General features: G+C 54.2%; 9 protein-coding genes across 9 annotated transcripts; 5 read left to right on the forward strand and 4 right to left on the reverse strand.

Annotated features, from left to right (window-relative positions):
- Window positions 1-1,459: 1,459 nt before the first annotated feature.
- MAA_05094 (uncharacterized protein) lies at window positions 1,460-2,302 on the forward strand (the record flags this gene model as incomplete). Its single annotated transcript, XM_007823092.1, has 1 exon — window positions 1,460-2,302. The coding sequence occupies one exon, from the start codon at window positions 1,460-1,462 to the stop codon at window positions 2,300-2,302; it is 843 nt and encodes a 280-aa protein (XP_007821283.1).
- Window positions 2,303-4,301: 1,999 nt separating this feature from the next.
- Window positions 4,302-5,122, forward strand: MAA_05093 (uncharacterized protein; the record flags this gene model as incomplete). The annotated part of the gene is made up of 2 exons (XM_007823091.1): window positions 4,302-4,654; window positions 4,717-5,122. The coding sequence occupies 2 exons, from the start codon at window positions 4,302-4,304 to the stop codon at window positions 5,120-5,122; spliced, it is 759 nt and encodes a 252-aa protein (XP_007821282.1).
- Window positions 5,123-6,912: 1,790 nt separating this feature from the next.
- MAA_05092 (uncharacterized protein) lies at window positions 6,913-7,495 on the forward strand (the record flags this gene model as incomplete). The annotated part of the gene is made up of 2 exons (XM_007823090.1): window positions 6,913-7,405; window positions 7,473-7,495. 2 exons carry the CDS (start codon window positions 6,913-6,915, stop codon window positions 7,493-7,495), a joined length of 516 nt encoding a protein of 171 aa, XP_007821281.1.
- Window positions 7,496-11,174: 3,679 nt separating this feature from the next.
- On the forward strand, window positions 11,175-12,206 carry MAA_05091 (Cyclin-like protein; the record flags this gene model as incomplete). Its single annotated transcript, XM_007823089.1, has 2 exons — window positions 11,175-11,355; window positions 11,452-12,206. 2 exons carry the CDS (start codon window positions 11,175-11,177, stop codon window positions 12,204-12,206), a joined length of 936 nt encoding a protein of 311 aa, XP_007821280.1.
- A 628-nt stretch (window positions 12,207-12,834) lies between these two features.
- On the reverse strand, window positions 12,835-13,740 carry MAA_10863 (uncharacterized protein; the record flags this gene model as incomplete). The annotated part of the gene is made up of 2 exons (XM_011412782.1): window positions 12,835-13,544; window positions 13,701-13,740. The coding sequence occupies 2 exons, from the start codon at window positions 13,738-13,740 to the stop codon at window positions 12,835-12,837; spliced, it is 750 nt and encodes a 249-aa protein (XP_011411084.1).
- Window positions 13,741-14,340: 600 nt separating this feature from the next.
- On the reverse strand, window positions 14,341-16,096 carry MAA_05090 (Beta-lactamase/transpeptidase-like protein; the record flags this gene model as incomplete). The annotated part of the gene is made up of 3 exons (XM_007823088.1): window positions 14,341-14,764; window positions 14,839-15,824; window positions 15,881-16,096. 3 exons carry the CDS (start codon window positions 16,094-16,096, stop codon window positions 14,341-14,343), a joined length of 1,626 nt encoding a protein of 541 aa, XP_007821279.1.
- A 945-nt stretch (window positions 16,097-17,041) lies between these two features.
- On the reverse strand, window positions 17,042-18,761 carry MAA_05089 (glutamine repeat protein-1; the record flags this gene model as incomplete). The annotated part of the gene is made up of 3 exons (XM_007823087.1): window positions 17,042-17,441; window positions 17,503-18,334; window positions 18,497-18,761. 3 exons carry the CDS (start codon window positions 18,759-18,761, stop codon window positions 17,042-17,044), a joined length of 1,497 nt encoding a protein of 498 aa, XP_007821278.1.
- Window positions 18,762-19,539: 778 nt separating this feature from the next.
- On the forward strand, window positions 19,540-20,810 carry MAA_05088 (histidinol-phosphate aminotransferase; the record flags this gene model as incomplete). Its single annotated transcript, XM_007823086.1, has 2 exons — window positions 19,540-19,613; window positions 19,670-20,810. The coding sequence occupies 2 exons, from the start codon at window positions 19,540-19,542 to the stop codon at window positions 20,808-20,810; spliced, it is 1,215 nt and encodes a 404-aa protein (XP_007821277.1).
- Window positions 20,811-21,161: 351 nt separating this feature from the next.
- On the reverse strand, window positions 21,162-22,736 carry MAA_05087 (Mannan endo-1,6-alpha-mannosidase; the record flags this gene model as incomplete). The annotated part of the gene is made up of 3 exons (XM_007823085.1): window positions 21,162-22,448; window positions 22,516-22,598; window positions 22,655-22,736. The coding sequence occupies 3 exons, from the start codon at window positions 22,734-22,736 to the stop codon at window positions 21,162-21,164; spliced, it is 1,452 nt and encodes a 483-aa protein (XP_007821276.1).
- Between the last annotated feature and the right edge of the window lie 2,355 nt (window positions 22,737-25,091).

Below are 25,091 nucleotides of genomic sequence, written 5' to 3' on the forward strand. Positions count from 1 at the left end.
GATACTGAACTTCAAAGTGATGAACATGGTGATCGAAAAGTTTGACCTACAGGCTCCAGTCTAATCGCGGAGACTGTTTTAGTTCTAGCAATAAACCAATCGTAGGGCAATGAGTTGGTGAGCCCGCATATGCATGAGCCTCTTGGGCAAAGAATCCATGTCCGGTTTCAAGGAGTGAAGTGGCTGGGTAGAAGACGCCGGTGCCTACTTTCAAATCGTCTCTTGGAAATGGATTATCCCGGGTCGATTTTTTATTTTTATTTTTATTTTTGGAGTCGTTGCCATTGCGTAAGGAAAACAGAGGCGTGGCCAACCAGCATGTCGGGCCAAGAGCCGAGACTGTCGGCAATCCTGGATACCGGACGATCTGACGTCTGAGACGCTGTGGACAAACCAGGGGCCGTCCAAGACTCCGTCCTTCCTTCCCCGCAAGTTTATCGGTACCTAACGTACGGAGTACGGAGTAGTTCCTTCTAAATTAGTACCCCACGCAGCACTTGAGCACTTGCGAGTACTAGTACTACCAGACCTACATGTAGACTAAGACGCCACGCTTCAGCTTCCGAACCCAAAACCTCAGCGTGGTTCGCCCCAAACCCTCATGACACCGCCTACTCTGACGCAAACGCCCCTGCACGTCTACACTGCGTGATGGTATGGCCTCATCCACGAATGGCATTACACCATGTGACCCCCCCTTGCAACAGCCTCCAGACTCCTAGTGATGCTTGGCATTGAGCATATTATCGATTCCCCCAATCCCATCGATGGTGTCTGGACCTGGGACCACGGGGCCAATGAGAAGTCTCGAGCTGCCCGGCGTCTTGTGTCAACTTTTTGGAATTGTCTCTGTTGACCCTGGTTTCTCTGACGTCTGAAGTCGAAAGTCGTCGCCCTACATCGTCTAATGCCGCCTTAGCCCTAACCAATCCAAGCAGCCACCACCTCTCGGGAACCGGTATGCCCCCTTGTGCATCATCGCACCAGCTGCCAGTGGCGTTGAGTCTTTTGATGCTGTGCCTGCTTTAGCATGAATGTTGCTGGGGATCTCAAAGGAAGTGCACAAGCCGGTGTCAGAAGTGAATCATCAAGATCATGGTGGAACGATACCAAGGCCACTAGACCATGCTTTCTGTTCCTCGAGAGGTTCTGACGTTTCTACTCCGCTATATTGACAGTTATTCGTATCGATCCATGTTTTAGGTTTGATTCCCAGCAAACGCAAACGAAGCTCAGCGCAATGGCCGTCGACTATATCATGAGGTGCCTCTCCCGCATCAGTTGGGACATTCCTGTGGTCATCATCTGCAAAGATTTACACACCTGAGGCCTTCGTTTCCATTCCTCTCCTTTTATCACTTTCCTTCAAGAGCTGTGCTCTACTTCTGTTTCATTGACACATACTTGTTTTTAACTCTCATTTACCTTTAAAACATTCCTTCATTTTAATACCGACATAATGAAGTCTGTTTCTGTCCTTCTCTTCACGGCCGGCCTGGTGTCCGCTGTGGCTGTTCCTGTTCAGCTGGCTGAGCGAGCGGTTCTTCAACCCCTTCCCGGTCTTACCGCCGTCGAAGATGATCTGGAAAAGCGAGGCTTGGGCTTTGTAGAGCTGATGGCGAGACAGGAGGCTGCTCAAGGCGAACGCCCATCTAGCGCTGCTCCCGCCGCTGCATCTACAACGGCTGCTGCAGAAGCTCCTGCCGAAACACAAAACAACCAGGACCAAAACAAGGACCAAAACAAGGACCAGAACAAGGATCAAAACAAGGACCAGAATAAGGATCAGAACCAGAACCAGAACCAGGACCAGAACAAAGATCAGAACAAGGACAATAAGGGCCAGAATAACAACAACAACAACAACAACAAAGATAATAAAAATAATAACAATAACAAGGATAATAACAACAACGACCAGAATAACAATAACAACAATAACGACCAGAATAACAACAACAATAACAACAACAATGGAAACAGGAACGACGATATTAACCAGATTATCCAGCAGGGCCTTCAGGGCAATCTTTTCCAAAACCTCTTGACCCCTTCCATCACTGCCATCATCAACCAGATGGGAATTGGTCAAAGCTTCAACTTTGGGGCTATCCAGAACTTGAACTTTGCCAACCAGATTCTTGTGCTCAACCAGCTTCAGCTGGTGCAGGGCTTTGCTCAGTTTGGTGTTGTTCCGAGACAGCAGGTTATTGCTGTCCTCAACAATGGATTCGTAAGCAACGGTCTCAACGTCGGTGAGTCTTTATCTACCGTAATGAAAGGCACAAAAACACGCGGCTAACAACTAGCAGCCTTGTTGAAGCGCGATGTGGAAGAATAATCTCGCTGCCTTAGTTGAATTGGAAGAGCGATGAACTTCAGGGATTTTAGGGGCTGGGGTGGGGATTTGGGGTAAGAAATTGATCCAAGGCATGGTATATATCAGACTAGGACGAGACTGAAAAGCAGGGAAATTCAGTCCGAGCCTGGGGAGGCGTTGACTCACTGGGTGATGGAGGCGAGGGGATGGATTTGATTTAGCGGTGCCCGCTACAGGCACTAGATTATTCAAGTGTCAATTTCTGCAGAAAAAGAAAGACGCCTTACTGCAATGGTATAATTTGGTGAGAGCGTTTACAAACCGTGAGGACAGTAACATTTCTGTCAATATCTATCGTTGGTCACTTTTGAGAAATTCAGATACCAGAATACGGAGCCTTGTTTATGGCTGTACACGGAAAGGGCCCAACAAATCGTGAAGCCCAACAAAGGGGCTTCACCGACAAAGGACCTGTTGGTTACACAGATTGAACACGTGCCCGGGCAGGGGCCCTAAGCACACGCGTTCCCTTCTTATATACGGAGTATTGTAGTGATCACTGTTCCCCTCCTTCCTCTTGGAAAACCAAGGACCTTTGACACTCTTTGATATTATCTTTGAATTTGAACCTCGTCACAATGGCGGATTCCCAGCCTTGGTCTTTTGAAATTCAAGTGCGCAAATGGTATGCAGAGCAAAACTGAAACCATACGAGGGCCGCGTGGGTTCAATGTTCTTACTAGGCCGATTATAACCCAATGACGTCAGCCAGAGTGTCATGAATCAGGTCAATGAAGGTTTTGCATAGTTGAAATTCCGTCTCGTCGTTTCCGTACTCGAAGTTTTTTCTAGGCTCGTCACGGCCGTTGGCTGCGCCGGTGTTTAAGCCTGTAGCTCTACCATCAAGTCGGTATACGTGTATGCGCTTGGAAGGGTCTGGTCATTGCAGACAGAGAAGGACATGTCGGCGTGTCTACAAGTCAGCTGCCGTCATGCGCACATAGTTTCGTGCCGTATCCCGTCGGGAGTTATCCCGTCGGGGGCAACGTCGTAATCTCAATCAGCAAGGCCGAGTATTCTCGGATATGCTCATTCTACAGCGTCTCGGGGGAATGTAAAGCGAGAGGGAGACTGGTTTGCTGGCGCTCGCTTTGCATTGCGCCGAGTGTTGGAGATTGTTTCCCACGTGCTTGCGCCCTTGGGACGGTTGAGGAGGGGTGGTCGTTACTAGTACGGGAAAACCAGCCCTAGATGACCGTGAACCATTGAAAGACCCGATTATCGCCAAGACACAGGACCGTTATAGCCCAGGTTCAATGTTTACTGGATTGCTGGTGAGTGGAAAAGGTGATTGCTTTTTCTAGGGCGTCAATGGCCCAAATTAGGGCTTGGTTGAGGGTCGCCGCAGGGGTCTTTAGGGGTTCCAGCAGGCAGCATGTGGGGCGGGTCAGTACAAATTGACTCGACATTTGATTGAATTGATGTCAATATAAAAAGGATTCAATTGATTCAATCAACATTGAAGGCGCTTGTACGGAGTACTCTGTAATCCCACTAAAATAGTGTCAGCATGCTCATTCAGCTTTATGCCACTGTGTACTTAAATTACTATTGTTTTCCCCAATAATTCCATGCTGCATTAACCTGCCCAACTCGCGCTTGGACAATGGTCCCAGGTTGTGCAATTTGGCGGATTGCCGTCATGCATAACGGATTGCCGTGAATTTTAGCTCATGATTAAAGTCAAGTGCCGCCGGCGCCCCTTGTGGCCCGGTTTTCCTTTCGGCCGTATCCAAGTTGGGCCATGTAAGAGTCAGGATGGCCATAGTAAAATAAAATCATGCACCATGGACAACCTCCACAGGGTGTCATGTATTTATAAGGGACAGAGGAATCTTCTTTTTTTCTTTTTTTTCCCGTGTCAACTTACTTCACTCGTTTTTCAACTCAGTCTTTCGCTTCAGTCACTCGTTGGTAAGAAATGGCGCGCCAGTCTTTGGTTGCGGGCGTCGCAGCGGTTGCCGTCGCCCTCGTCAGCGCCGCAGACAGCACCACGACGGTCTCGATGCTGCAGCCGCTGGCCGACGACGGGGAAGGGCCCAAGCTCCGAGGCTCGGTGGTCGGAGTCGACGGCGACAAGACGACGTACGGGTTCGGCTGCGAGGCCGGGGCGTCGGCGGACAGCTGCTTGCCAGAGGGCACTTCCATGACGGTGGTGCAAGGGCCGTCGACCTTGGTGCAGTCGATCCAAGCCACCATGTCCGACTGGGATGGCAAGGTGGGCGGCGACGAGGCCGAGGACGCAGAGGATCTGCTCCATCAGTCCGCCGTCATGTGAGTGTTTCCGTGGGAGAAGCTTCTTGGCCAGGCTCGACTAACAGACTGTTCTTTGATAGGTCTCTCGAACACTCCTGCAAGCTCAACCCGGACCAGAATCGCGCAGAGTGCGGCGTCATGGCTGCCGTGGCTGTCGGGTCGGCCACGTTCATGTCGCAAGGCTCAGACGTCCTCACCGCGTACAAGGACATGGTGTTTCCCGTTGTCATTACTGCCGGTGTCGACAAGTTGTCGCCGGCTCCCGGGGCGACGCAGACTGGCAATGTGCCCGCGGCGACGGGCAGTGCTGGTGCATCTCGCACAACCTCGCTGGCTACGATATCTGGCTCCAAGGCACCTGCTTCTACCGCGTCTGCTTCCACGGCCGGTGCTACTACGACCAACGCTGCTGGTGCGGTGGTTCCTCGCCATCTTGGCCTGGCCGGTGTTGCCGCTGGTATTGGGGCAGCCCTGCTGCTCCTGTGAGGAGGGCATTGTGCAAATAACAATTTGGTTTTCCTATTCGACAGTGCTACGCTACCGGGCTTCCAGGCCCAGGATTACAAGCAGCATACTCCTTAATTAAAACCCTAATCATGTGATGAAGCTACAAGGCATTCAGGACGGGTGGTATCAAGCAGTGGAGGTTGTGTGCGGTCTTCAGTCACTGCGTTGGACCATCTGTGGGGCATATGCGACAGATAAGTACATAGATACATGTACATGTGTACCTAGATCTAGTCTTTTGAGGGATAGAACATGCATGTGTCAATATACCAGATACAGTAAGCCAGTGCCGGTTTTATTCCCTTCCAACGTCAACGGTGCTGCCGTCGTGAGGGCTTCAATGGTCGTACAAGATGCGGTGTGCCGACTAGCCTGGAGCTTAAGTCGTTTTGAGATGCATCCGAGAAGATCGGACTGCAAACTCCCGAAATCTACAACTAGACATGTAAATAAGCTAAAATTCTGTTCTACCTACCAGCACTGACCACATGCATTTGGCATGTCAACCCGCCAGCGCACCTTCCTTCCGCCGCCATCCAACTACCGAAAATGTCGCCATCGTGGGTCCCATGTCCTCACTGCTCAATGCTCACGGGTGGCAACTATAAACGTCACCATTTCAAATCGACCCCCAACCTCGTCACGATACGTTTCCCCACGCGTGGCGTCAATGCAAATACGTCCGCTTCAAACACAACATGTCTCCGGCCTCCGTCTCACAAGACAGCCGCCTCGCTGGGTTCCCCTCATGTGACATGCCCAACCCCCCGCAGCCCTCAAGCGCGCGAAAACACCAATGGAAACATCAGACGTACATGGTCCTTTTTTGTCATCCAGCACAAGGAGAGCGTCGTGCCAGGCCCCATACCACCTGTTCTTCAGCCCAACCCCAAAACAAACTACCCCCCCTGGCCGCCCAGATTGGGTTCCTCCTCAAACGTCCCTGTCGGAGCAAGTGTATTGGCAGCGCTTGGTGGCGGAATGATCCGAACCACAACACCATGCGGTCCTATTCCATGTGAAACTACTCCCGAGATGCTGCCAATGAGAATCCCCCGACTGTGGTACGCATATACCAGCCAAGGCGCCTTCGTCTGATCGACTGCCACAAAACGCTACCGGCGTAGGTGGAAAGACCCCGTCATCTGAAGCCGGGCGCCGTCCTCTCCAACGATGCAGCCTATTGGTCCTTGGCATCTCAACGTCTTTCGGTCTGTTGTGGTATACTCTGCCGGAGGCGCAGCCATCCGAAGACGTTGGCCTGATGCCCTCTTTTTGGGTTTGGACAAAGAGCACCAGTCCGGATGGACGTGGGTGCCGAGGAGGTGAGGTCGGGATGGACATTTACCGGGTTAGTGTGTGCTTGGCCGGCCGCTTTGGGCGTGCTGCAATGCGGTGCAATGGAGATGATGTGATGGCGGAGAGGTGCGTCTTGACGGCGTCGTGCTGGTATATAATGCCTCGGATGGTTCGTCTTGGATCAGGATTTTGTTTTGCTCACCAACCCATTCATTTCAGAACATCTTTCGACTACTTTCCCATACATTCATTTCCAGAGGTATGATGGCCCGAACTTGATAAACATATATACATATATATGAGAATACGGCCACCCAGCTAACAATAATCCTCTCGCAGCTGTGCTCGCTGTTCGTTTCCATCCTTCATTTCTATACAACCCGAACACTTGAGCTGTGCTCCGTTTCGGTCTTGCAACAAACAAACATTTACACTTAGTACACTTAATTCTTCTTCACCCCTATTTCACCATGAAGCTGTCCACCGTCCTCGCCGGCACTTTCGCCGCCTTTGTCACTGCCGCCCCGGCCGCCGCCCCCGTCGCCGAAGCCGAAGTCGACGCTCCGGTTGCTCTCCCCGTCTTTGAGCGCGGCGTCTTTGATGCCAAGCGCGTCAACAACCTCAACTTCAGGCAGCAGGACCTGAGCTACCTCTTTGCGCTCAACCAGGGTTCCTTCAACTTTGGTCTCCTTCAGCAACTGGCTCTCCAGAACAACTTCAACATCTTTGCCTTCCAGGACCTCTTCAACGTTGGCACCTTCAACATCAATGCCCTGCTCCAGCTTCAGCAGCTGCAGACTGTTCTGGCCATTGCACAGACTGGCGTCTTCAACCAGTTTGACCTGGCTGCCCTCAACCTGGGTGCCCTGAACCTGGGCCTGATCAACGGCATCGGTGCCTTTGACATTGCCAGCATCATCGATGTTGGTCTGGTCCCTCAGATCCAGTCTGTTGTGAGCACTCGTAAGTCTCCTTTCCTTGGTATACAGGCACCTTGTGCATTCATTCAGAGCTAACCGTCATTTTTCAGTCACTCCCACCGTCATCATCTAAGGAATGACGTGGCTATTGTACATCTTTGTGGCTACCGGTGCGGTTGAAGAAGGGACCTGGCTTGATCTTGAAGGCCTCAAAGTACATGGGGGTTTGGAGATGTGGTTGGGGGGGTTTCTCTTTGGATGGAATACATTCTTGACGAGGCATCCTGCACAAAGATGGACTGGCTTAACTAGGAAGTGTCGTGTTGCACCGCAGCGCGGCCTCTCCTGGTGCTACAGTCGGGCTTAATGGGTGAGGCTGCTGGTTAGTGGCTAGTAGGGAAGTTTAGAACATGAATCAACATAGTATTGTCGTGGTGAAACCGGCATTTGCCCTCCCCGCGCTGTGATTGATGCTATTCGCATGCAACCTTCTGCGGGCGACATATCATTATTTCCCATGCTGTGTTATTCGGCTCGCATGACATGTTCCACAAATCAGCACATAAGCTTCAGCTGCCGGCATACCCAATCCCTTTGGCCGCCGCTCCATGGTTGAACACAAGCGCGTGGCTTGTTTGAGAACAGGTCGACGACACAGGGGTAGAATGCCTTCAAACCTGGTAGACTTGCGGCTTCTCTAGACCCAGTCCAGCACCACAGGCTCAGCCATGGGTTACTCCTACGGTTTGCTCGCTTACGCTTGAAGAGAAGTATGCGTCCCGACTGGTAGGGGACCTATGTATGTATTTGCAAACGGCGTCCCGGCCGGCATAATGATCCGAGCCGCGAGCGAATGCGCGCACTGCCCTTTTGGCGCTGCGTCACCCGGCTACCGGGTAGCTCTGGAGGATGCAGACGATGCAGACGATCCCTGATGGCGACAGCAGTCGGCTTCTTCCGCGATGCCGTTGTGCGTCGGCGCAAATGGCTCCGTTTGGAGGGCTCCAGCGCGCCAGGAGCTAAATTTGAAGCTTTCTCGTCATGCTGGCTGAGCATAGCCACCAATCGGACCGTGGGCGGCGGCAACGCGACGTGGTCCATGCAGCTTCCCGTTTGCCTGTGCAGGATCGCCGAGCCTTTGCTGGAGGGCATCATTTATTGGCTGCTGAGGCTGTGCAGGCAGGCCACGCCACGCAAGGACAGACTTTGGGGGGCCTGAAAGGAGGGGACTCGACCCCTGACCCATCCAGATCCTCCTGCTGGAGAAGTGCTCCGCCGGCGGCGCAAAGAAATTCGGCCGAAGACGGCGTATAAGATGGACAGCTGAAGGGAGATTTCAGAATCAGGACCGTGTTGGCTGCTTAAAGATCAGGTCGTGGAACATGGGATCGATAAGACCGTTGTTGGCGACGGCTGACGTCACCGGGTCGGGGCCCCTTGACTCGCTCTTTCCCTGCCCTCGGTCGTGTTTTGCGGGTTCGCGCTCAAGGAGCAGCCAACAGTTCAGAATATCGCATCAACCCTTCGTTATGCGACGACGACGAAGTCGACGTGTTGATGCACGGTAGAGGACCGCATTAATCGATCAGCAAATTCCCCGGAATCGCCGCTGCATCTCACAGAGCACAACGTCGTCCATGAGACAAGCCAGATTTGGCCGGATGAGCAGAGTTCGTGGGACCGCATGCGGCGACATCATGCCGTCGCCAGTCTGTCGGCCTCGACATATCAGACCATTTATTGCCAGGGATCCGATATGGATGGATGTCGTTCATTATTGAGCCGAAAGCTTCGAATTGCTGAAAGCCACCAAAAATAGGCGGGGGTCAAGGTATGTACAAAACCCCTGAACGGCGCCGGCTCCAGGCACAACTGGAACGAGATTACTGGAACCCAGTCGAGGCTCAGTTGAACGTTTTGCGCCTCAACGTCCTGATACTCCTTCTTGTTTGTCACCGTCGGCGACGTAATAACGGTACCCACAGTTTTAGGGGGAGGCCCAAGGCCGTGCAGAATGCCAAGCCTGATACGACATTTGGCGGATCGGGCGGGATTTTACCATGTCAAAATGACATGCCTCTATTGTCTTGCCTGCTGAAGTCGGAAACTACTTGTGCACTATTTCGGCAACTGAAACCAATAAGTGCCGGGTTGTGCTGCGATGCCAGTTACCAAGACCAACCCTCATGGATGATATGGATGGGCTGAAGCCAAGCGGCGAGGCGTTGCTAATAAAAGTCTCAACCACTTGTCAAGATGGCGGCGGCCGCCTACCCGTACTAGTTAGTAGTCGGCTGCCGCGTTGGACCCGTGGCACAACCATTTTGGTTTTTGTGGTGTGCCTGTGTCCATCCACTTGGGCCCGAGGGCAACACTTGGGATGAAATCCGCAGGCTTAGCTCGCGGGTTGGCGGCAACCCACGAACTCGTCCAGCACGATCTGAGACACGAGGCGCTTAGTGACTTGTGGTGTATCACTACGGGTACCGTGGAGGGCAAACGTTATATGTATGTGAACGGCGGCGACTTGCTCATGGCAAGCCGGCACCGTATCCATGCAAGACTTGCTCCGTAGACGAGGGAGCCTTTTACGTCTGTCGGGTCAACTTGCCGTCGCCCGTTTGGGTGGCTGCAGCGTCCGTCGGGCTGGCGATGGGCTTCCATGATACAGCAGGGCTCATTCGTTGCCCTGTCCTCATGATGCAGGATAAATCTATTCCCAAAGCAGTTCTCACTCATGGCATCTCTCCCTTTGCGTACAGGTGACTGATTTGTCTCATCAAGCACACCATCATGACAGCCCTTTGTCCTCTCACAATGGAGCAGTGAACCTGAGGATACCCAACAAAGACGATGGGAAGGAACCAGGAGGTGGACTTGTCGACTGACGAATCACTTTCTTGCCCAAGGGACTCGACCGACGACACCCTTTTCTTTTGCCCTTTGGGCTCTGGTATTCTGAACCCTTTGCAAACCAAAATTGTACATCAACAACCAACATGCCACATGCAGCATGCATTCAAAGATGGTGGAGAAGCAGTGTACATATTTAGCACACTCGGAAAGGAGGGCAAAGACAAGGAGAAATCGGTCTCACCCTGGGCTTGGCTCCGCCTCCACCGCTCGTGATGCTGGCTGTCGCCATGGCTCACCCACGACTGACCCAATGGGGCCATGATCTTCACTCCTCCAGAACGACGCAACACAACGAACCGCGAACGGTCGAGCGGCCTGTTCATGCCTGCTTTTCAGTTTGCCCAGTCAATCCAGCTCTTGGCGCGCTTGGAGGCTAAAACGGACCCCTGAGCAAGAAAGACTCCACCGGGACAACGCCGTACCGTACCCTAGCTCGTGTAGACGAAGCTCTGGGTCCATGTCCATGTCCTTCTCCTCGGGATGCCTGGTCCAGGAACATGTTTATTGACAGCCTAGTCCTGCCGTCGACATGCAGCTGACGGGCCGTCTCGTCCTGAGCAAACGGCATTTATCAAAGCCAGCCTTCCCACCTCCTTGCGCTTCTCGGCTCACTTTTCATCACCACGGAATATAAGGACTATCCCTCCCTTCTTTTCTCTCATTGCCAACTTGAAGTGGGTTGTGGCGCTCGCGTGATCACATCCCTGTTCTGAAGATTCAGCAGCCGCCGTCACCGCTTCGAAGCCGCCACAGAGCAGCACAACAAGGGAAGAGGGGAAGCTAGGGGGAAAGACGGGTGGAACGTTTCTGCTGTCAAAACATGGGAGAAACCCTTCTGCGCTTTGAATTGAGGACCAGACGCGGTGAAGGAGCTGGGAAGCTACACATTACCCAGAATGCGTCGAGATAACCACGAGGTTGCTGCCGCCATGGCAGACGACAACGGCACCTACTTCACCTATCGACCACTTTCGAATCTTCCCACACCTCCCCCTACATACAAGGAATCCAAATCGCCGAGCACAATTGCGTCCAGCAGCTTAGAAGATGGAGAGCCTCTCAAGGCGAAATATCGAGGTATGTACATTGCCAGTCACACTGGACACTGCTGCCCTTTCCTCTCGCGTCACACATGGCTTGATGTAGCTTGCTGACCACGAATACTCCCAACAGGACCCGCCATCCACTTGGTAAACCTCATTCCTTCATCAGCTTCGTTGGCCATAGCCTCTGTGCCTATTGTGCAGGCAATTCTAAGCCGTGCCGACTTGCCTATCGAGACAGTTGCCCTCGCGGTATGTATTCTCGACAGCTTGGACAAGAAGTTTGCCCGAGCTTGGCGGCTCTCCTGTCCTTTGCTGCCCGGAACATGGGCCACCTCGTCGACAAACAAACGACATACACTCCCCCCGACTCCGCTGTTGTACCAACACCAACAGCACCAGATGCTGCACATCGACTCCGTGCCACCGGAGCTCATCATTCTTGCAGCGCTTGTCATTGCTGTCAAGTTTATTGAGGACCCTCAGCAGCCAACCCAGTATTATTGCGATGCCTGGGGCCGTGGTACCTGGTCACACGACCAGCTCAATGCCACTGAGCGATGCATTATGGAGAGCCTCAACTATCGAATCATGCCACTGTGCGACGAGGACTGTCTGTCCGATGCCATGGTGGACATGCAGTTGGCCGGAAGGCAACTGGATTGGGACACACCCCCGCTCTCACCACCCGATAGCCTTGCCAGCAGCAGCAGCAACATCGATCGCAATTTCGTCCTTGGCCACTGTCGATCCAAGACCATGATGCCTTCAACGGCGGCCCTTGGACTTGGCCTGTCTTTGACCCCTTCGGAGTCTCCGTGCACGACGTCTTGCGAAGCCGTGACGACGCCACGAAGTGAAACCCTCGGGACTACCTACTTTTAGATTATGGGTTTTGGTTATCACTCCCCGCACATGAGCGATATGATACCATAATTGTTTTTTTTTTTTATGTTGCAAAACATCAGATTGGCGTTTACCAGGAACATGATAACAAGCGGGCTCGTGTCAACATGACACATTTCCTACTGGGCCTTGGGAGACTATCGTCTCCGAGGCTAGGATTCACACGGCGTTTTCCTCATCTTGCTACTGAGAATGGGTGCTTTTTATTTTTGTTTAGCAGATCTCTGGCTCAGACTTGGCTTTCATTTTTGCTCACATACCCTGGTTGTTGACTAAGGAAACACGGAGTTTATGCTTTCTAATGTGGTTTAATATGGGAAGAACCTTCCCGGGGCACATGGCGCAGCATTTCGCACGGGCAATACGGGTTATTATATTGGAAATGGCATGAGCGCACTAATTGGCGCTGCACCGCGATGGGCAGCTGAACATGATTGGGGATTCGACGGCAATTTCAAAATTTTTTGGGGAATAACCGTCCGTCCATAGCCTAATATACTACGAATTCTGTCGCGATAGAGTACTCTAGTCTACGTCTGTGCTTGCTTTTGGGCGTTTTCAAAATGCCATAAATCTACGCCTGCCCCCCCACGTTCGTTCTTCTGCTCTAGGGGCTCAACCTCTCCAACGTCCACTTGTCGTCCTCGCCGTCTCTGCCCTCCTCCCTGACATAGACGAAGCGGTCGTGCAGGCGGCACGGCCGGCCCTGCCAGAACTCGACGCGCGTGGGCACGATCCTCAGGCCCCCCCAGAAGTCGGGCACGGGAATGTCCTCCCTGCCCTCGAACCTCTTCTCGGCGTCGGCCACCCACCCCTCCAGCTGGGCCCTGCCGTCGTCGCCGTCCACGGCCCCGTCCGGCTCGAGCACCTGGCTCTGGCGGCTCGCCCAGGCGCCGATCCTGCTGCCCCTGACCCTCGTGTCAAAGTACTCCTGGCTCTCGCCGGGCGAGTAGCGGCTCGCGACGCCCTCGACGCGCACCTGCCTCTGCAGCGGGGCCCAGAAGAAGACGAGCGCGGCGTGCGGGTTGGTGGCCAGGTCGGCGGCCTTGCGCGACGTCCCAAAGTTGGAGTAGACGACGAAGCCGCCCGCCGCGTCGAGCTCCTTGAGGTAGACGATGCGCGAGGAGACGCGGCCCGACGGCAGCTCGGCCGTGGACAGGGTGCACGCCTCGGGCTGCGGGATGGACGAGGCCTGCGCCTGCGAGAACCAGCTGTTGAACTGGGGCGTCGGCGTCGTCGGGTGCAGGTCCCTTCTCGAGAGCGTCGACTTGGTGAACTGCTCGGCTTGGCCGTGGGGGGAGGAGCCGGCCGGTGCGACTGGGAGCGAGGGAGCGTTGGTATTTTATTTTATTTTAATCTTGTTTCTTCTTCTTCCTTCTTCCCGAGCCAACCCCCGTCGGAGGGCTTCTGCAGGTGTGGTGTCTTTTTTTTTTTTCCCCTCCTTCTCTTGGTTTCAAGGTGAGGCAGGCTTACAGATGAGCTTGGCCTGGGATGGCCGGCGGTACAGTGCCATGGTGGTGCGTGCGAACAGTGCCCTGGGGCGTGTGCAGCGCATCAATGAGTGAGTTTTTGGAAAGCCGTGGCGGCTTTGAATGTCTTTTATTTCCCTCTTATGCTGGTTGTTGGGCGAGGGCGAGTGAGGACATGATGCAGGTTGGATGAGTGAAGGTGTGTAGTCGTGGTATGACGATGCCTATTTTCTCGGGAGGGTGTCGGGGTCGGGTGGCTCCACGGGTGGCGGCTGGCCGCGGGGGAAACACTGTGCATTTTTCTTCGTATCCATTTACGCACGGTACGCGAGTGGCCGAGATTTCGACCTTTGTCTTCATGATGGGACACGGCCAGGGATTGGTTGTGCCATGATAAGCCTTGCCTCGTAAATCAAATCGATGCTTCATTTCGATGCCGGTAAACGGCTGTTCAAAGTAGATGCTAATAAGAGTCATTGCGGTAGGACCCCAGTCACTTATCTCTAGACGTTCCATTCCCGTCTCAACCACGCCTCTATCAACGCAACTTGGATATATCGTGGGCTATTCTCGCCCTCATCTTGCAGCTACACAGGTTCTCAAATCCAAGCTACATTTCGGCCCGCAAATGAGCTCGTTTCCGCCTACCTGGACCTCGCATAAAACACGACTCCGTCCAGGAAACCGTCTACACCAGCTCGATACGTAACCTCCAGTCCTTCCACCTCTCCATCGCTGCCCACCACGAAGCGCGCCTTGAAAAACTGCCCAGTCTCGGGGCCCTCGTCTCTGAACCGCCACCGCGCCGTCCAGTAGTCCCCGGAGGCGTGCTCCAGCGTCACCCGCTGCGCCCAAACGAACTCTGGCCGATCCGCCACCAGCAGTGTCCTCCCGTCGTCCCCAGTCTGTTCGCTGAGCGCGAGCCTCCCATATCCATCGTGGTAGTACGTCCCTGCGAGCAGCGACGGGCCCACGGACGGCGGGAGACGAGGAGAGGGCAGCCTTGGGAACAGGATCGCCGTGGCGTTGGCAAGGTCCTGCTTTCTTCTTCGGAGGCCTTCTTTTTGTCTGCGTCGGAATATTTAGTGTTCACGGTGCTTTCTTTTCTCTCTCTTCATCCGGCTTCAACCGACTAGACTTACAATCCGTTGATATCGATACGCCTGTCCTGCGGGACGCCCAGCCTGTCCTCAAGCAGGCGATACGTCACCGCCTCCAAGACGCCGTTGGGGTAATTCGCAAAGACAACGACGCCGTACTGCTTCTCGGGCAGCCAGTACACCAGCGCGCCGTGCGTGCCCGTCGAGCCAGAGTGCCAGATGGTCCTCTCGCCGTGCAGCACCGTCCGGAACCAGCCCAGCGCGTACGTCGTCACGTCGGTGCCCTTGCTCGGCTCCGCCATGGAAATGAAGCGCGGCCGGACAATGTCCTCGTGCGTGGCCTCGGACAGAAACGCGTCCTTCTTCAGCAGCGCCTTTACCCAGCGCGCGTAGTCGACCACGCTGGAAATGACGGCCCCCGCGCCGGAGACCTCGGCCGTGGCCATGAAGGGCATGGCGACGTGCTCCCCCTTCTTGTCGTCGTACCAGTACCCCGTGGAGAGATCCAGCCCGGACGCCCTGGCGCTGTCCATGTCCAGAAACGTCGACTTCATCCCCAGCGGGGCCCAGATGACGCTCTCCAGAGTCTCGCGCAACGACGCACCCGTGACGGTCTCGACAACGTGCGACAGGACCTGCCACATGGGGTTGCAGTAGTGCCATTCCAGCCTGGGCTCCAGCTGGGCCGGGAGGTTGCGCAGGTTCCGGACGGCGTGCCCGACGGGCGTGCTGGCGTTGTTAGAGTCGGGGTACGTCGCCAGCGCGAAGTCGTGGCTCGGCACGCCGGTGCGGTGGCTGACGGCGTCGTCCAGCGTCAGGTGCGCCGTGGCATGCCCGTTCCGGAGGACAAAGTCGTCGCGGATAATGGACGAGATGGGCGTGGACCAGCCGTCCTTGAGGGCCGGGTGGTGTTTGGCGTCGATGAGGTGGGCTAGAGACGCCGCGAGCTGAGCCTTGGTGGTCGAGCCAGTAAACCAGAGCGTCTCGGGCGTGGCCTTGGTGTCCGGGAGGTTCGAGTAGCCGTATGCCTGCATCACGCTTCAGCACAATTCCCGCCGTCCCGTTGCGTCATTGCGGACGATACCTCTGTGAAGACGTCGTCGCCATCGATGACGGCCACTGCCATGCCCGCCAACTTCCACTCATCCATCAGACCCTCCACATGGCTGTTGAAGTCACCCGTGAAGGGGCTCTTGCCTGTTTGCGCGGAGAGGGGACTGGAGACTGGAATCTGCGCGGACAATACAGCTGGCAACACGGCCGCGGCGACCATCAACTTGTATACGGTCCGCCGTGCCATGGCTAGGGATTGAGGTGTGGCCATGTATGTGCCCCAACGTATTCCAGAATCCATCACGGATGAAAATTACAATTGTAATGTTTAAGTGAAACCTTTGTTCAATTCGGTCATGCTTCTGCCAACTACATCCGCCAGGCAGGTGAGGTCGCTTCGGGTGCTGTAGCCTCTCCTCTCTCGCCTCTCTTGCTTCTTCTCCCCTTCATGTAGTGGAGCCAAGTCTGGAACATTGAAGGCGGATGGATGCCAGCCTAGCCTAGCCGCCAGGCATCTCCGGCCCGGCCTCCCGGCATGCCGCTTGCTGAACTTGTGCTTAACGGCATAATTAGTACTGGCAGTATCGATAATAACCCTCTCTAGATGCTGCAGCCCAGCGCCACCTCGGCCAACCGCATGCCTCGCCGAATACTTGGCATGAGCAAGCTCCCTTCAGCATGCTGTGCACAATCATTTCCCTAAGGTTTTCGCTCTCCAAAACAACAACCAAAATTCACACCGGCTGTCGTGCATCAACACGCACTCACATGACAGAAAATCCATCGGGCCAGGCTTTTCTAGCTAGCTGTACAATGCAGTAAACACGACACTCAATGATACGCCTCAGCCTTCTTTAAACAAATCTCATGCTCCCGAACAAAACACCAATCTCTATCCTACACCGTCCCAAGCAATTCGCCTCATCATACCCGGAAAAAATAAAAGGAAAAGAGAAAAAAAGAGCCTTCTTGATTTAACCCATCACCCTGCCTGCCATCATAGCTCCGTGTCTGTGATATGTACAAGCCATGTCGTCCACCGCTATGTACCATCCCGTCGCACACACTCAACTCCAAATATCCAAAGCAAAAATAAAGCAAGGGGGAAAGAGTCCCCTCATCTGGCATTCGTATCCGCTCACCAGAAAGGGTATATAGCATGCTCAACATGGACAGCTCCCCGCCTCGTCCCTCAGCCCATCATCCCAGGGTGGCCAGGCGGTGCGGTTATGTTTGGCATCTGAGGGTTTTGCGGAACCGTTGGACTGGCTTGGTTTGGCCCCTGACCAATACCAGCCTTTTGTCCAGCACCAGGGCGGAAAACGGGCTCCTTCTTCGGGTCAAACCCCGGGAAAACTGCTTGGAGTCGACGATACAGATCCTTGATTGATTGGTCTCGCTCAGCCCTGTCCGCAACGGGATCAATGTTCGCATCTTGTCCTTCTGCCCTAATTGGTGCAGCTCTCAGCTTAAGCGAAAGATTCAAGGGGGGCGCGCTGAGATACGCCGGGCAGGGCGGTGCTTTGACCTCCGGTTTTCGGTCTGCCATGGCGGCCATGTAGGACAGATTTGCCTGTAGTCGTCTCATACACCTGGACGCCCATGTTAGCTTGCTGAATACCATAACTTCGCCAATACAGAGCTCTAGCCTACTGAAGATAATCTTGCTGGAACAAGTTTTCCTCTTCGGTGGGTTTCCTTTCTGCCGGATTGCCATTGGGCGAGGGGTTCTCCTTTTTAAGCTCCGATTGTGTGGTTTGAATCTGTATTGATTCGTATAGCAGCTCATGGTTGATGTCCAAGAGCAGCGCAAACCTCTCCTTTTCCCTAGACTCGGCACCTGGACTGATTGGCGTGCCCGATGCAGGAAGGGTCATACCACCGCCATGGTTGGCTGAGAACGTTGGCGTTTGGGGTGTTCCACTCGCGGATTGCGGCTGCGCGTTTTGTGGAGTTTGATTTTGAGACTGGGGCTGTGGTGTCGAGAATTGTTGCTGCTGCTGCTGTTGTTGTTGCTGCTGCTGCATCGGGTTCGTGGGAGTGCCTTGGGCTGCACTCGGCGGTCTTTGAGGTGTAGAGACCTGTGGCATGGCAGCATTCAGCTGCGGTTGGTGAAGTTGCTGGGGTTGAGGCTGAGGCTGTTGAGGCTGGGGAGGTTGTTGCGGCTGCGGTTGTATTTGTTGCTGAGGTTGCTGCGGCATCTGTTGCTGTTGTTGGGGATGTTGTTGATGCTGGTGCTGGTGTTGTTGTTGCTGTTGCTGTTGCTGTTGCTGGGCTGCCTGTTGAGCTGCTTGTTGTGCCTGCATCCTCTGCATTAATTGCATCTGCTGGGGGGTCATGCCCGGTTGATTCATCGGAAATCCCTGCATACCGCCGGGCATCATGTAGTTATTCGGCGCAAAGTTTTGAGGCATGCCGCCGCCGCCGCCGCCGGGCATCATCTGACCGTAACCGGCTCCGGGGAACTGTTGGCCGTATCCGGGCACTGCATTTACATCTTTGTTAGCATATTGCAAGAAGAACTGGCCATTGGGTCCAATTCAGCTGGATACGAATTGCATCAGCATTTTGCTAGACGCTCTGGATAGGAGGCGCAAGCAAATCAATTATAGACCACAGCGTCACACAAAAAAGCAAGGCAACTCACTCTGTCCATTGGGTGGCATATTGGCCATCCCAGGGTTTTGCATCATGCCAGCTGGCATGCCCTGCATCATCTGGGGATTGGCGCCGGGGTTGAAGCCTCCCTGGGGTCCCATACCTGCGAACTGCTGTTGTTGGTTATACATCATTTGAGGATTGGGCTGCCCCGGCTGCTGTTGCGGTGGTTGCTGCTGCTGCTGCTGTTGCTGCTGCGGCGTTCCGGGTTGGTTGAAGGCCGGGTTGCCAAAGCCATAGCCGGCATTGTACATGGTGGACTGGGCGTTTGCTCAGCTGAGACTGGATTGTTGCGTCGAAAAGGGGACGAAGAATGGTCTGGCTTGGTGGTCGTTCGCGACACGAGACGGCGCGTCTGAACAGGCAGCAGTGGGTTCGAAATATTTTGTGCCGGGCAATACTGATCGATAGAGCTGGCGCGCAATTACGTGAAAACTCGGGGGTCACCACGCGCTGATACAAAAATCGCGGCCGTTTTGAGTTTTAGTCGTGTCGCGGGTGGTGTCTTGTGACAAAAGTTGCGCCGAGTCGGGCCTTGACAGTCTCTCTAGTCGTGGGCGGTGTGAGGGTCGGCAGAGGCTCAATCCGGGGAATTGTAACGCTGGCGTAGATCTGGACGTTTCTGTCGGCCTGAGGTACTGGGAGAGAGTTGCGGCGCTATATCGTGGGTGACGGCATGCGCTTCGTCCGGCGGGCTAAAATGGTGGTGGTTTGACACGAGGAAGAGCTGAAGTTGTTGGAGGGAAGGACTTTGTACTTTGGGCTACCCTAGACAGGGGTACCTTCCGTCCTGTGGACCATCACCAGAGTCCAGACTGGTGCAGGTGCAAGAGGGCCAATCACCCAAGGCGAGGCCGCATCCGCATCCGTCTCGGCCACGATTGACGCGGGACCCGCTTTCCGCTCCGTGCTCGGCCCAAGTCCGCTCCATTTGACTCAACCCACCATGAAATTCACCGACGCCGAAACGCCCAAAAGCAACGACGGCAGCCAATTCCAATTCCCGTCGATCCTGTCCATTGGCCACGCACAATGCCGCCGTTCAACCTAGAAACCTGCGCGCGACCCAACATCGTGGCGCTGCAGCCGTACCGCTGTGCACGAGAGTAAGCAGAAAAAACGGCCCCCCGGCGCACAAAGCGTGAGGCTCTGACACACGCAGTGACTACAAGGACGACGGCACCAACGTGCTCCTCGACGCCAACGAGAACGCCTACGGACCGTCCCTCGACCCAGCCGCCGTCGAGCACGCCCGCTCGTCCCTCGGCGGCCTCGATCCGCTCGGCCTGCACCGATACCCCGACCCTCACCAGCCCGAGCTGAAGCAGCTGCTCTGCAGGCTGCGCAACACGCACGCCCACACCCCCAAGGCCATCGGCCCCGAGAACCTGTTCGTCGGCGTCGGCAGCGACGAGGCCATCGACGCCCTGCTGCGCTGCTTCTGCGTCCCCGGCAAGGACCGCATCCTGACGTGCCCCCCGACGTACGGCATGTACGCCGTGTCCGCCCAGGTCAACGACGTCGACATCGTCAAGGTGCCCCTCACGCCCGCCCCCGAGTTCGCCCTCGACGTCCCCGCCGTGACCGCCGCCCTGTCCAGCGAGCCCGGCATCAAGCTGGCCTACTTTTGCTCCCCCGGAAACCCTACCGGCTCCCTCCTCGCCAAAGAACATATAGTCCAGGTCCTCAACCATCCGACCTGGAACGGCGTCGTGGTCCTCGACGAGGCATACATTGACTTTGCGCCCCGGGACTCGTCCCTCGCCGAGCTCGTCGCCGAGTACCCCAATCTTGTCGTGATGCAGACCCTGTCCAAGGCCTTTGGCATGGCCGGCATCCGCCTCGGCGCCGCCTTCACTTCCCCGCCCATTGCCCGCATGCTGAACAGCATGAAGGCACCGTACAACATCGCTAGCCCCACGAGCGCGCTTGCGCAATCTGCGTTGGGGGACAGGGGCCTGGCCGTCATGAGGGCAAATCGAGCCAAGATTGTGGCCCAGCGGGAACGGCTGATTCAGGAACTGCCCAAGATTGAGGGCGTGGGCAGGCAAAGAGGTGGAACCGCAAGTAACTTTTTGCTCTATGAGATTTTGAACACCCAAGGAAAACCGGACAACTCCACGGCTGTTGCAGTGTATGAGAAGTTAGCCGAGCACAAGGGCGTGGTCGTTAGATTTAGAGGCAAAGAGCACGATTGTTTGGGGTGCCTGCGCATCACTGTTGGTACCGAGGACGAGGTGACCAAATTTCTAGACTCATTACGCAATACTTTGATCGAGGTGAGAGGCGTATCTGGTAAATAGACAAAAGAGGTCCCGAGATGCGATTGATAAACTAAAGCGATACTTCCCTGAACATAGAGGCTGAAATGATATAGTCAATAAACCTGAAATCATTTGGTTGTGCCAAAGAAAAATCTCTGTTTATACAAGGTATTCGCTGCTCTATTTGAATGACAAACGACGTCTTTCCTACCCATGGTATGCCGTGTCGTGTTGTTATGTTCCTCGCAAGGTGTACATGTATGTACATACAGAAACCGAATAATGACAAAGGAAGGAAGATGAGACCTGTTGTCCAAGATGTATGGTTTTTCTCCCTTCTTTCTTCTTTCCATGTAATGGGCAAGCTCCCTCGACACCAGACTTTCAAGTCTATGCCAAACCCCAAACTGCGACGATGCTGCCAAATGCCACTGCCACCAAGGCCCACTTGTTGCTAGCGACGGCAGCTGATTCAGACTTCTTGGGTGCCTTTCCCTTGTTAAGAGATGAAGTAGCCGCAGGATCAGGAGGGGAGGATGCAGTGGACGAGATTTCCCGCTTGCTTGATACGGCTATGTTGTTGGAATATGTGTCGATGGGCTTGAATCGGTCGTCTTTGTTCTGTTTGATGTCATTACCTTTGAGAGGTGCGGGAGAATCCTGGATGAGAAGACCCTGGACGACTTCCAAGGCACACATTTGGGGACCGAGAGTAACTGTGCCATCAAAGCCCCCTTCGTACCATCTCATTCCGCATTGATGACCGCTCTTGCCGCCCGTGCAAGTAGCGACAGCTGCTTTGACAGTCGGAACGAGGAGGTCCTCAATCTTCTTGCTGAGTGAGGGCGTGATTCGTGAGGTCTGCCACATGAAGCGAGAGAGGTAGCCCTTGAAAGTCACCATGTCGTAGTTGCACTTGCTATTTGGCTCACACTCGGCCTCCCACATAATGTTGTTATCCTTTCCAGTGAAGAAATACTTGCCAGCCTCATCGAGCAGCTTCTCGGTCCGCTGCTTCCACTTGTCGTCTCCAGTCTGTTCAGCCATGATCGCAGAGCCATAGAGGAAGATGCCGGTCGTGTAGGAGAAGGACTTCTTGTTCGTCGACTTGCACTCGTCACTGATGTCAGCACCATCATAAATTCGGTAGCTTTCTTTGTCGATGAAGCCAACTTGAGCATTCCAGTCCCAGATCTTCTCAGCCCATTCGAGGTAGGTATTGTTACCGGTTGCGCGACCCAAGCGTGCGGCAAGCTGGAAGAACCCGCCGTTGCTAACAGAGTTCTTGTACTTCAAACCGTTGGGGTTACTGGCTAGGATCTGCCAGAAGAGACCACCGCCGCAATGCTTGGTGTCCCAACGTCCGACGAGTTGGTTGAAGACGTTGCTGGAAATGTCGAGCCAGGAGGGGAGGTCTGCTTTTGGCTGAGGAAAGTTGCGCTCAGCGGCAGACATGACAGCAGAGCCCCAGAAGAACAAGTCATCGTTCCCTTCCTCATCGGCGTGCTCAGGAGGCATGTAATTCTTGTTGGGACCAAGGTTGGTGGGGGCCAGTAGGGCCTGGATGACAACATTGTTGTAGCTGGGATCAGATGTGTAGTGGTAGTAATCCAACAAGGCTCCCCAGAGAGCACCCGCTACCCACCAGTAATACGGCTGCTTTAGATTGCCAAAGTCCTATAAGAAGGAAATTCAGTAGGGTATCCTTCGCGTCAGTCATGCATGAATAATTGGAACTACATACCCTCGACTTGGGATCCGTTGTATTGCCCGAGTAGTACGTCATGGTCTCGTAAGCAAGTGTCGCAGCGACATTGCGAACAGAAGCTGAAACAGTGATTAACGTTTGAACTATAGATGTTCATAGAGATGTGAGGACTTACTTTGGCTCTCAACATCAAGATCCTTTGGCGCGATGATGCCGCTAAGGGCAGCCACCGTGTGCACACTTTTGACAAACTTCATCCTGAAAGACGTTCCAAGAATAGGGGCCGCACAGGTGGTATATACAGTTTGAGGTCTTAAAAAAGAAGAGGACAAGACAGAAACCTTGGAGCGTCTAATCGGAATCCTGATGGTAAAATCAGGATCGGTAATTGTCTTGGTGGTCTAATATACGCTGATATGTGATAATGTTGAAATCTTCTGCCAGGAAGATATGGCGGAATAGAATATACGTCTCTTCAAATGGAATTAAAGGACAAAGAAAGAAAGCAAACAAGAAATTGTCACGGCTTGCGCGTCATACGTGAAAACTGAGGTGTGTCAGGACTCAGCAGTGGCGGCGCTGAATGCCGTCTATTATTGTTCCTGTGCAACACCTTTGTTCCTTCGTGCCCCTGAAGAGGGAGGAGAATCGGAGAGCAGAGGTTCTAGCCCCCGCCGTAAGAGTAAAAGAGGAAAGAGTGAGAAGACAGGCAAATGAAAGAAAAATATCAAGAATAAGACGACAAGTGCGCATAAAAAAGGCCCAAAGGTGGAACCTATTACTCCGTAGAGCCTCGAGAGTCGAGAAATGCAGCCGAAAAGAGAGAGTGACTGGAAAAACGAAACAAAGCGGCTGGCCCACAATTACGGCTCTCAAATCGGAAGGAGTGCGAGCCGACCATACAAGGAAGGAAACGGTTGTCCTGTGGAAGAAGGAAGGGAAGGAGCATGGACGGAGAAGTGAGCTTGCCACCTCTTTATGGTTGCGGCTGGCCTGAGCTTTTGTGAGTGTCATACTACAAGGTCTTTAACAAGAAATCCATAGCCAAATGTTGTGTGCGCCTAAGAAAGGAGAGGCCTCTTCCCGCAACCAAAGCCAAGAACCAGGGGTGTGCTGTGTAGGGCGATGCTGGTGGTGGATGGACATTGACTCTCGGATTTGATGGATCCAGGCGCTTGAGCCTGAGTCGCGGCTTGCTTGCCGATCGAACGCCCCAACAAGCCTCGTCGGAAAATCAGATCCACCAATTCTGCGAGGTCGAGGCTGTTGGAATCGGGACGAGCAGTCAATATGCCGAATGCTGTAGTCGCACAGCCGCTTATTGGGGGCGAAGAGAGACAGGTTTTGGGCGCTCTCGCGGCAAAGGCCAAGATTAAAGCAGAGTGTTGGGCATGATGCTACGCCCTATACCGTTCACGCCGGTATCGATGCTGCCGTGTTTCGTTGTCCGACGATGAATGAGCCCCCCCATCGTTTCGCGCGCGGCAAAGGAAGCAAGGCCGGCTAGCCAGTCGTCCTTTGCAAGGCAGGGGTCTGGCTCCGTGGACAGACAACAGGCGGCTGGCCGATGGACGAATGCATCTGGCAAGCTGGCTGGCGCCGGCTGGGTGCCATGGAGGCGCCGTTGTTTGGATCGGCGAACCAGTGTTGCTGTCCGTGGTGGTGCGAGATCTAAAATCGCCCGAGTGGCCGTCTTGTGGCCTTGCGAGGATTCTCTAACAGAACCTGACCCCTGGCCAATGCCAACAGCAAGACGTTACTGGAAGGATTGGCTCGCATCCGCCCAGCGCCATCCGATGTGAAACAGGGATCAACCCCTCAAGTGTTAGACGTCAGACCGGGGGCGACACCACCTGGAGCCAGAAGACAAAGCATGGGGAGAAGAGGCAAGACAAGCGGACGGGGGCCGCACTGGCAGCCTCTAAGGATTCCCTTCCCACGAATAGAAAGAACTCTTGGAAGAGTCTGGGGGTGAGAACCAGAACATTTGAAAACAAAAGTTGGACATCCAGGTTGGCTCCTGCCCGTTTTCAATCAGTCGGCTGGCAGGCTGACAACTTAAAATGGCCAAAACAAAGCGGGGATCGGGGCACCCCTCACTGGCCGATTCCGAACCTGATAACTTTAGAACCTGATATGTCGACATCTGGAGTTTGAAACTCGAGGAAGACGTGCTCCATGAATTCCTACCTAGAGCTTCCTTACGGAGTACGTAGCTGTATGTACACTTGGTTAAGCTAGGTGCCACCTCTTGAGCCGTGTTATTCGAATTCGCTTCCATGTTCACACGTCACGGTTGCCAGTCTGGTGCTTCCCTTAATCAATGCCTCCAACATTCCTCCTAACCGCCTCCACCCGTCGTAAAGGCTTCAATGCCTCCATCCATCAAGGCAGCTTGTATTCACCTCTACCAAGATGTGACCTGACATTGGCTGTCCAGCAGCACTTGTCAAATTTGCACTGCCCAGCATCTCTTCTCAGCTGACGATAGCTTTGTGACTTTACTTCACACATTACGTATTTATAAATCAATCAAACCCTGGTATTCAGGCCAAGGAAACGCCACTCAATGCTTGGCTCGATGCCACTCCGTGGTATATCTCCAGCGCAAA

The sequence above is a fragment of the Metarhizium robertsii genome (genome assembly GCF_000187425.2).
Source record: "Metarhizium robertsii ARSEF 23 chromosome Unknown MAA_Scf_2, whole genome shotgun sequence".
In the NCBI taxonomy this organism is placed as follows: Eukaryota; Fungi; Ascomycota; class Sordariomycetes; order Hypocreales; family Clavicipitaceae; genus Metarhizium; species Metarhizium robertsii.